Source organism: Marmota marmota, unplaced genomic scaffold (assembly GCF_001458135.2).
Source record: "Marmota marmota marmota unplaced genomic scaffold, marMar, whole genome shotgun sequence".
In the NCBI taxonomy this organism is placed as follows: domain Eukaryota; kingdom Metazoa; phylum Chordata; class Mammalia; order Rodentia; family Sciuridae; genus Marmota; species Marmota marmota.
The window spans coordinates 53,744,908-53,756,767 of NW_025999968.1; the positions used below are offsets into that span (position 1 = coordinate 53,744,908).

General features: G+C 39.5%; 1 protein-coding gene across 1 annotated transcript; it reads right to left on the reverse strand.

Moving 5' to 3' along the window:
• Positions 1 to 2,415: 2,415 nt before the first annotated feature.
• Dnajc28 (DnaJ heat shock protein family (Hsp40) member C28) lies at positions 2,416 to 5,002 on the reverse strand. Its single transcript, XM_015478707.2, has 2 exons — positions 4,707 to 5,002; positions 2,416 to 3,613 (listed from the first exon to the last, which is right to left on the reverse strand). Exon 2 carries the CDS (start codon positions 3,583 to 3,585, stop codon positions 2,425 to 2,427), a length of 1,161 nt encoding a protein of 386 aa, XP_015334193.1. The 5' UTR covers positions 3,586 to 3,613; positions 4,707 to 5,002; the 3' UTR covers positions 2,416 to 2,424.
• Between the last annotated feature and the right edge of the window lie 6,858 nt (positions 5,003 to 11,860).

The following is an 11,860-nucleotide window of genomic DNA, read 5'->3' on the forward strand; positions in this document are numbered from 1 at the left end:
GAGATCAGGGAGGGTCAGAGAGAAGAAGGTTGGGGGAAAAAAAATGTAAGTTTCAAGTGACAAGGGATACAGTCAAAACATCAAGTAATTCCTGTTACAGTAGATGGCTCTGTGTTCAATCCCCAGTACCACCAAATCAAACAACAACAACAACAACAACAACAAAACCTTTCCTCATATCATGGAGAATCTATGCCACAGCTTCAATATTATTAATTTTAAAAAAAGGTTTTATCAGGGTGTGATGATGCATGTCTGTAAACCCAGTGACTTGGGGGCTGAAGCAGGAGGATCACAAGTTCAGTCAACTTAGTGAGGCCCTAAGCAACTTAGTGAGACGAGAGACCCTGTATCAAACTTAAAAAAAAAAAAAAAAAAAAGCTGGGGGGCTACAGATGTAGTTCAGTGGCAAAACATCCCTGGCTTCAATCCTCAGTACAAAAAAAAAAAAAAGAAAAAGATTTTAAAAGGAATTAAAAACCCATGGTTATTAAATAAAAATATTAAAAATATAAAAATAAGGTTATTATTACTAGTAGTTGTTTATGCGATACAGACCACTGAATAATCATTAAAGTAATTTTATTAATATAAACATTTACAAACATAAAGTGCACTGTGCCTGAAATTAATGATTGCAATTTTTTGGTAAACCTCACCTTCGCATTGTTCAACATTGAAAATGTTTTTATTAATATGTGCTTGCTGCAATACAATCAGCTCTTCAGGTCTAACTCCCATTTTTAACAAGATTCACAGAATTACAGGCTCCTAAAATGTTGTGGAACTATAGCTCTTATTATAAAGCTACATTTTACACTGGTCACAATTTTTAGTGACAGAGTACTATCATTACAGAAGCCAAATTATAGATAACTCAATGAAAAAAAAATCACTTTATACCAATTAATATCCCATGATTCAAGCAGAAAGCCCCCAAATTTCCTTTTGAAGATGTACATTTCTTTGTTGTTTTAATTATCACACTCTTCACACGATAATTCTTTCTTCCAAAATCAGAGTCCTGAGTGCTGTGCTTCTGAATCATATCTATATCACAGCACTCTGGGTACAGACCAGCTCCTTTTCACCATCCTCTGCTTCCTTCTAGGTGCCCAATTTTGTGGCAAAAGCAATTAACCAAACTTTAAAAAGTCAAATTTCCTGAAAGTGGACAGGACAAAAACCTCAAGAATTTCAATCTTTTGTCATTTGCAAAAGATGCAAATGCATAAAATTTACATATATTTGTTTATTAAAAAGTCTGTAAGACAGGAAATTGGGTCCACAGACAATAAATTAGGATCTTCACATGAACTGAAAAGCCTCTGAGGAATTTAAGACACAGGCAGGCTTATGGAAACCTAACACTTCAACCTTGTGATCAGAGATGAAACTTGAAGTGAAATCTTATATTTGCATTGAGCCTAAGAATTTTTACTATCTCTGAAAACTAAAAAAATAAACAAATAAGCCTCTTTAAAAGTGGACACTGGAGTCTATTTCTAGAATTTCTAAATCAACTAGCTGATATAATTGATTTCTGCAGCCAGAATGGATCATGAAGTTAGGCAAAAGTACAACCTAGCTGTTTGGTATTTTCTTCATTCAATACTCACAGCGAAGGTCTTTGTAATAAGAAGAGTACAAAACTCCACTAAGCAAATTTCCTGAACTTAGCTTTTAAGAGGATGTTCCAGGGGCTGGGGATGTGGCTCAAGCGGTAGCACGCTCGCCTGGCATGCGTGCGGCCCGGGTTCGATCCTCAGCACCACATACAAAGATGTTGTGTCTGCCGAAACTTAAATAAATAAATAAATATTAAAAAAAAAAAAAAAAAAAAAAAAAAGAGGATGTTCCAAAAATCTTAGAATAGTTTTGAGCTTTAATAAGCTCAGAAGTATAAATGCAGCAAACTCGCAAAAAACATTCATCATTCAGAGGTTTGGTTAGTTAAATTTCATTATATTTCATTAGTTTTTTGTTTTGATAATGCATATTTAGGTTTTGTTGTTGTCTAAGTACCTATGTTTGAAAATGGCAATCAGTAACTGCTTTTAAGTTATTAGCTCTTGAAACTGCACTAAGACTTTCAGAATAACCTGAATGATTCTCAAGTCTGAGTTTCAGTTCTAGCTCATTTTACCTGAGATGCATTTAGACTCTGACATGGGTTAAATTGTTTCCCCTAGAAGTCAGTTCTCTTCTTGCTATATTCGCAGAGCAAAGCTGGTTGATAACTCTCTGACTCAGTCTGCAGTTTCTCACACATTGCCAAGGAAGTGATTAGTTTAGTGAAAAGTTTACAGAGGCACACAATTCTCAAATTCGTATGATATAGCAACACATCTCCACCTCTACGTCTGATGTCAGTGCAACTGACAAAGAACTGAAGCAGCACTGTGACAGTGAACATCAAAATGATCATATTTTAATAAGTTTCCACAGATTCATCCAGTTTAAAAGACCTGTCTTGACTCCAGGTGTTTTCTCTTCTTCCTGATTAATGTCATTTGGGCTTTTATCTGCATCTTCTTTTGTTTTTATAAGGGTCTCATATATTTTCTGGGTTCTGATAATTTCTTTCTGTGCATCAAAATGGACTTTTTGTCTGGTCAGGATGGGAACAATTAAATTAAAATCATTAATTCTCTTGTTTAGTTTTCGAATGTTTTCTTGAAACTGCTCACAAACTTGGTTCCACTGTTTCTGTTCTGCTGGTGTCATAGGATTTCCAAGTTTTTTCCTAGACACTAAAATCGCCTCTCTGAGTTGTTCAATAGTATCTTTTATTTCCTTTTGCATTAGGATCCATTCTGGTTGGTATCCATTATCTATCAATATTCTGTTCAGGTTGTGAGTCATGGGATCAATATATGAACACCCAGAAAACTTTTTTAGAGGTTTTCCTTTCCCGCTGAGATTGTCAAAGTCTCCTTTTGCCATTGATTCCTGAATGAGGTCCTCCACTAAACGCTCGATTGCCTGAGTTATCTTTTGTTCTTTGCTCTGTCTGACATCTTTGACAGTTACGCTGTTAGTGAAGTGCTGGCTTTGTAGCTTCTGCTTTCGATATTCCATCACTTGCTCAGTCGCACGATCTGCCCTAAATTGCCTATATTGTTTCTCTCGCTGACTTGGAGTCCCAAAACCAATACCTTCAAAACTTAAATAATGCCTGTGCTGGGGTGTATTATATTTGAATTTTTCTTCTTCTTCTTCCATTTCTTCAACTTTATTCTGTCTGGCATGTGATTGTTCTACCACATGGGAAAGTACCTTCCTATAAGCTTCCTCTATTCTTACAAATGTTGCAGAATCAGCAGTACTAGAGCCGCTATCTGGATGGTATTTCTTGGCAAGCTTGCGAAAAGATTCCCTGACATCATCTGCAGAGCATCCTTCATCCAGACTCAGCAGCCTATAATATTCTCTGATCTTCTTATTGGACTTATGGGTTGATATCATTCTATTTCTAATGACACCAAGATACAGAAGCATTTTCACTCCATTAGGAATCCGTGAAGCACTTATCTGGTGAGATCGTAAGATTTGAGCCATCCTCACATGCATTCTGTTCATCATTGTACCCAGAGTTCTTCTTCACAATGACCTATAAAATGACAACAAATTCAGGTTGAACAAAGTTATTATCAGTTGATTTCTTATTTTTAGTAATAAAAGAAGATGTGAAATTATAAATCTAGTAAGGGAAAATTCATTCTTTTTTTTTTTTTTTGTGTGTGTGTGTGGTACTGGGGATTGAACTAAGGGGCACTTTAACACCGAGCTACATCCACCAGCCCTTTTTATTTTTTATTTTGAGACAGGGTGTAAGTTGCTGAGCCTGGTCTCCAATTTGCCATCCTCCTGCCTCAGCCTCCTGAGTCTCTGGGAATATAGAACTGCACCAGTACATCCAGCAAGGGACAGTTCTTTCTAATGTTGCTGACAAAATTCTTACAATGTGTATTTCACTGATGTTAACAAGAGAAATGGAAGTCGATGATGTTTAGCATTAACATATTGTGACATAATCTGGACTCCACTCCTCACTAATTACAGAATTTTAGAGCTGGGAAGTTCTTAGTGATCACCTAATCCAATCTTCTCATTGTATGAGAAAATGTAGTCCAAAGGTTAAGCAATTTAACCAGGTTGTATAATGAAGTGTAAGCAAAATGGTTGGAGGGGGGGCACAATAAGGACGTTTAATTGTATCCTCAGCAGGTTATAAACTTCAAACAAACCATTTTTTCCAATTAATATGTCATGGTCTTCATCGTTTCGGAAGTCTTCTCATAAGAAGACTTAGGCACATAAAACAGAGAGCACTAGAATATGTACCTGGTTATCTAGACTGAGCAGGATCAAGCGTCCAAAAGACTTAAGGCTCCATAGCTCATTAGGAAGGAGCTATCTACGAGTGCTGGGAAAGCAAAGATGACAGGGGAGATGGCCCTAGCAAATGTTCGCTGCTATTTTAAAAATGCATGGTCCAATAAAGGGGACATGTACATAGACAATGGCTATAGAATACTAGAATGGCTTAACTGAAAGTGGGAATTTTATATGTAAACGCCAAAAGAGCTCCTGGGAACCTCCAACGATTGGGGTCAACGGACTTGAGCATTGGTTCGGACGGAGAAGGTTACAGCGCAGTGTCGGTCCGGACCCGGGACACGCCCCGCCTAGCCCCTACTCACCTTCACCGGGATGGGGAAGGGGCCCCGCGACTCCCGCCCCCATGCTCCGCCTCTGCGCATGCGTGGGCGGGTCGCCCTTCACTCCCCAGGCGCTGGCGCGGCGGCCCGCAGCCAGGTTCTCGGCTGGGCTACACCATCTGCGGCCTTACTCTGGGGGGCCTCTCGGAGCACGGAGCCTATCATCCTGCCCGATTCCGGCGGATGACCTGGTTTACCAGGGCAACTGGAACTCTCCCCCACCGCGAACTTGACCTGGAGGACACAGGCAGGACACCCCGGAGGCTCCGGCCTGCCCCAGGGCTGCAGCTCCGCCTCCACCCCCTCCCCGAGCGGAGGTGGTTCGGCCGATTGGGCTTGTGGGAGGTGTACTTCCGCCCGAGGTTCGGGTTGCGGGGCCTCAGCGACGCGACTCGCGGGAGGCCTCTCAGTGGGTCCCCGGCGCTCAGCGTCCGGGGGTACGCGTGTCGGGTTACAGCGAAGTCTTTGTCGTTTGGAGGAGATGACTCTGGGTTATTTGGGGCGAGGGAAGGTTAGGCCGATTGCTCCTGCAAGACCAGGACAGCCCCTTCCGGGGACACCTGACTTGCCCGAGGTCACTAAGCTACTTAGTAACTAACTCAGGCTTAGAAAGCTGGTCTTTCTTTAACTCAGCGAGTACCTAACTTGAGTACTTAGCTCTAATGGCCAGGCGTTGGTAGGGGCTGGGGACAGGCTAGAAAAGAAGGATCTGCTGGCTTCGGTTTAACCGCGGACAGGGTTAGGTGTATGTACCCTCCTGCACTGGACAGGTAGAAAAGTTGTTTTTAAAGGGAGAGGAAAGACTTGAGGACTTTCAGACCTGGGTTGAAAATAATGTTTCTTCCATTTTCTGTGTGCTTTAGGCAAGGCATGTGACTGTTTGTAACCGAGTATTTAGCATTTTTGTTTACCAGGCACTGTACTGGGTGCAACAGCCGCCTGGGAGAAATACTGTTACCGTCCCCATTTTACATACGGTGAAATAATCATTGCATCAAACTCACCCACTTGATCTTCATACACATGACTCCTTTCCTCTCTTAAATTTGGTACCAAATTCTAAGACAGCTAGAATTATCACTTTTAATGGCCCCAAAATGATAGAGCCCAAACTAAATTCAAAGTGAGCATGACCATTTCACCAATATTTAGACCACAGTTCAGATTAAGGGAGCTGAATCTGTCCGCCTAGCTCTCTAGGCTGTCCTTTATTAGACAGAATTACACAATATTAAAAAACATTTTTTTTGTTGCCCCAGTGTCTCCTAAAGGAGTCAGAAATGGGCACCAACCCTATCAGTTATAAACAACATGATAATTGATTTCCTTCTGTGTAAGGAACACACTGAACTGCAAAGTGTAAAGTAGCCCACACTGACTTGGATTATTTTTCTCATATATAGTCGTGCGGAGATATACATTGTTAGGCAATTTCATCTTTGTGTGAATATCACTAAGTGTACTTGCACAAACCACTCAGGACATAGGTCAGTGGTCTTGAAACACAATCACAATGCATAGTAAACACAGGGTAGATGAGGCTATTATTAGGGTAACACAGCATACTGTTCTGCGTAAACTTCTTTAAAAACTCTTTTTTTGGGGCAGGGGGTGTACTGAGGATTTAAACCCAGGAAAACTTAACAACTGAGCCGCATTCCCAGCCGTTTTTTTTTTTTTTTTTTTTTAATATTAAAATAGAGTCTTGCCAGGTGCAATTGCACACACCTGTAATCTGAGTGGTTTGGGAGGCTGAGACAGGAGAATTGCTAGTTCAAACTAGCCTCACCAACTGCGAAGTGCTCAGTGAATAAAATACAAAATAGGGCTGGAGATGTGGCTAAGTGGTTGAGTACCCCTGAGTTCAATCCCCAGTACCGCCCCCCTCTCCAAAAAAAGGTCTTTCTAAGATGCCTAGGGCCTCTTTAAGTTGCTAAGGCTGGGATCAAACTTTTGATCCTCCTGCCTCTCAGCCTGTGGAGTCTCTGGGATTACAGGGGAGCTATGATATTAGCTACAAACTTCTTTTTAATAAGTAGGAGTACACTCTAGAATGAAGATGAAAAGTATAGATAGTAAATACATAAACCATTAACATAGCAACTTGTTAACAAATATTATGTACTGTATATAATTGTATTGCTGTGTGTTTATATAACTGGCAGCACCTGGTAGATTTGTTTACACCTGCATCACCAAAAGCAGATCAAATGGGGAGCTACGATATTATAACAGCAGCTACTATGTCACTAGGTGATAGGAATTTTTCAGCTTCAGTATAGTCTTGTGGAATCACTGTAGTATATGTGTTCCATCTTTGCCAAAAATGACCAAATGATGTGGATGTAGGCAGTAGCTGGTATTGGTTAGTTGAATCAGTGTGCCAAGAGTAGGCATATTTGTTTCATTCTTTCTCCACATGTAGACTTTTTATGAGTAATTATAAGTTAATTGCAGGCACTTAACCTCCCAAAATGCACTATTTCTTTCTTCAAAACAAGGACAGTCTCTTAATGTCACCATGATACTATTACCCAATTCAGCAAATTTAACAGAGCATTATCTAATCTACAGTATTCTATTTCAGTTTCATTAAATGTCCTATTGGTGACCTTCAGAACAACACATAAACTCCTACAGCAGCAGCAAGTTGTATTGGTGATAAAGCATTCTTTTACAGTTCATTGGCTCTATGATGACTGCAAAGAAACTGACTTGTTTTCATTAAATTGTGGTACCATAGTAACCAAAATCCATAGCTCCCTGCAGATTGATTGAAGCTCAGTATACACATTGGTCATCAACATTTGCAAATGGTGTCATCTAAGCCGCAATTCTTAGAACTACTGTGAACATGTGTTTCTCTCTGGGTGCCATCTTAGTACTCTTTTTACTCCATTTGATCATAGAGGAGTTTTACAAAAAGAGTGTCAATTTTAAAAGAAAGAAAGTGGTAGATTGGCTGCCAGGCTCTGTGGCGTCTACCTGTAATCTCAGATGCTTAGGAGGCTGAGGCAAGTTCAGAGCCAGACTCAGCAAAGGTGAGGTGCTAAGCAACTCAGTGAAACCCTATCTCTAAATAAATTACAAAATAGGGCTGGGGATATAGCACAGTGGTTTAGTGCCCCTAAGTTCAATCCCCAGTACCCCTCCAAAAAAGAAAAAGTTGTAGATTGACTTAAGAAGGACAGTACCCCTTTAATTCTTAGGGGATATTTCCAAGATCCCATGTGTATGCCTGAAATCAGGGCTAGTATTGAATCCTATATACTATGTTTTTTTTTTTTAGTCCCTGAGCATACATCTCTAATAAGGTTAAATTTGTGAATTAGGCACAGTAGGAGATCAACCAAAATATATAGTAATAAAATAGAATTATTATAACAATATAATAAAATTCCTAACATCACTACTCTAGTGGTTGGGGCCATTATTAAGTAAAGAGTTTCTTGATGGGGCTGGGGATGTGGCTCAAGCGGTAGCGCGCTCGCCTGGCATGCGTGCGGCCCGGGTTCGATCCTCAGCACCACATACAAACAAAGATGTTGTGTCCGCCGAGAATTAAAAAATAGATATTAAAAAATTCTCTCTCTCTCTCTCCCACTCTTTCTTTAAAAAAAAAAAAAAAAAGAGTTTGTTGATAATGATAACCATGGCAGTTCATCTGATAATCAAGGTGGCTAGGTATTGGATACCCAGGATGGAGGGATGATTTGCTTCTTCAGTGAGACAGAGCAGAATGGTGAGAAATTTCATCACCCTATTCAGGATGGCATAAAATTTAAAACTCATGAATTGTTTCTAGAATTTTCCACTTAATATTTTCAGACCATGATTGATGGTGAATAACTGTCCCTACTTAACCACTGAAATTGAAACCATGGTTAAGTGGGGACCATTGTACAAGAATAAAGTATGGGGTATGGGTGGGAAAAAGTACTGTGGAAAAGAGAAGATTCACACTCACTTGGACATTGTGTCTGCCGCACATTTTGGCTGGGCACAAAATCACGAGCCACTCACAGCCTTGTAGATTCAAACAGCAATTCTTTATTCCCGAACTCACACTGGCACTCTACAAACACGTTCTGGGCAAAATCCACACTCTCCACCAGGCTCTGAATCCCAAATATTCTCTGAATCCCGCGAGAACTCAACGGGAACTCAAGGCGCCTGAGGCAGCAGGATACGCCCTATTCCTAGCAGGAATCACCTTAAACCTGGAACCGCCCTAAACCCAGAACGCCCTAAATCCCGATCCTCCCTAAACCCTGATCCACCCTAAACCCGGATCCGCCCTGGTCCTTGAGCAAGGTCACCTTTCATGCAAAGTCACTGCAAATGACCTGGGTCCACCATGGAGAGTCCTTCCTCTAAGCAACATGGAGTAGGCTGACAAAGAAATTGCGATGCGTCATTCCTACTTGGCAATGGCTCTCAGCAGTGTCCTCTTCCCTCTTCCCATCTGGGTTGATTAGTGACTGAATGGTTCAGGAAGGGCCACATGTGGAATTTGTGGAAACTTGCTAGTGGAAGTTGCCTTCTCCCACCCAAGCACTCTTAAATTTTATTTCTAGCTTTGAAGTGATTTATCACTTGAGCCTGACTTATCAGCATTTTCTCTTCATTTCTTAAAATTATGAACAATGTATATATCATTCTCTAATTGCAGGCCACTAGTGAGGAAAGCAAGTGCACATCAGCTGCCCAGGGATCAAGATTTGGATTGTTTCAAACCTGTATTACATTCACCCAGCATGTTTATTGAAATTATTGCTTTATGGCATGGCTACACTTTGCTTTTCTTATCCTTGAACATGATCTGATAAGTTAAAAAGACCAGGACATGGAGGGTTGCCTCCTTTTTCTTGATGCTTCTTAATTGTCAAAGATTTTGGCAACAAAACTCCAAATACTTAAAACTGTCACTAACAAGCTGGATGTGGCAGTACATGACTGTAGTCTCAGTTTCTGGAGAGGCTGAGGCAGTAGGATTACCAGAGCCCAGGAGGTTATGGCCATCCTGACCAACATAATGAGATCCTTTCTCAAATAACAATAATAAAAAATTCTTAACAATAACACTGTGTGTGAAAGAATCATGTAAGATGCTTTAGCAGAGATAATTGGTTTTAAGGCATGTTTAACTCTAAAGACAGCTTTGTAATGACATGAAGTGGTGGTCCCATTCAAAAAGGCCCCACCCAAGTACTGTCCCTGAAAGACCCTTTTACTACAACTTCTCCAGAAAGACCTCAAATTCTGGGTGACACTAGATCATATATTCCATGCTATTCTCAATTGAACAGCATAGAAAATAAGCACATAAATCCAATTTGCAACTCAAACTCTCTTTTGAAGAAGCCCTTCCTGACTAAACAAATGGAATCTGTTGTGTTAAATGAAATCAAGTAATTACATAATTTCTATTCTTTGCTTGACAGCTGAGGTTTAATTATCTGCTCTGGGGGATAGCCACATGGGTATTTTGCTTCTATCCTTGTTCTTAGGAAACATACATGGAAATATTTATGGATAAAGGATATATATTTAAATTACTATCTAATGGCTTAGAAATAAGTGCATGTATGGAGGAAGAGAGAAGAGAGAGCATGCCTATAAGTTATAGAGTAGAAGTCTATGGGCGGGGGGAGGCTGGGGATTTAGCTAAGTGTTACAGAAGTTCCCTAGTTTGTGGGTAGGCCTTGGGTTTAATTCCCAGCATCACCAAAAAACAAAACAAAACAAAAAAACTAATGGGGAGATCTGGGTTAAAGGTATTGGAGAGGTTTTATATTATTCTGACAGCTTTCTGTGTGAATTATTTTTAATTTTTTAAAAAGAATTTCCTTTTAATTTTCAAAAATTAAAAGAAATTAAGATGTCCTTCAAAGACAGGAATAGTGTTGCACACTGTAATCCCAGTGACCCAGAGCCTGAGGCTAGAAGAGCAAAAGTTCCAGGCCAGTCTCAGCAATTTAGCCTGGGCAATTTAGTAGGATCCTGTCTCAAAATAATAATAATAAAAAAAGGGCTGCAGCTATAGCTCAGTGGTAAGGCACCTTAGGTTCAATCCACAATACTAAATACATCTCCTTCAAAAAGCAAACAAACTGCAGGACATCCATACCATGGAATATTCAGTGATAAAAAGAACTGAGCTATCAAACCACGAAGACATGGAGGATCCTTAACTGCATATTACTAAGTGAAAGAAACCAGTCTGTAAAGGCTGCATACTGTATTGATTCCAAGTATTTGACATTCTAGGGGGAAAGATATGTAAATATATGAGATAGTAAGAAGGTCAGTGGATTAAAAAATTGGTGAAGAACTTGAATAGATATTTCTCTAAGTAAAATATACAAATGGTCAGCAAGCATATGAATGGATGCTTAACATCACTGTTCATTAGGGAATGCAAATTAAAACCACAATGAAACATCACCTCACACCCATTAAAATGGATGCTGTAAAAAAAAAATCCAGGAAAATTATAAATATTGGTGAGGATATGGACAAATTGGATCCTTACTGGTGGGAATATAAAGTGTGCAGCTGCTATGATAAACATAGGTCTGCCACCACTTAGAATTACCATGTGATCCAGCAGCAGCACTTCTGGGTATACATATCCCAAATAATTGAAAGCAAGGTATCAAAGAGTTATTTGTGCACCCATGTTCATAATAGTATTATTCACAATAGCCAAAAGGTAGAACCAGCTGTATGAACAAAAAAAACCACAATGTGACACACACCACAGAATAATCCATTTCAGACAAATGCTATGTCATAGTGAACCTTAAGGACATTAATGAAATAAGCTGGTCACAAAAAACAAATACTTCATGATTTCACTTATATAAACTATCAAGAGTATTGAAACTCACAGAATCAAAGTAGAACAGTGTTTGCCCGGAACTCCAGGGAGGGTGAAATGGGAAGTTGTTTAATGGTTATAGAGTTTCCGTTTTACAAGATGAAAATGTTCTGGAGATCGCACAACAATGTAAATATATTTAACAGTGTAGGTCTGTGATTTTATAATGGCTACAATAAATTTTACATGTATTTTATTATAATTAAAATGTTAAAAAATAAGTTGTTTTTCTTTTTTTTTTTTTTTTTTTAAC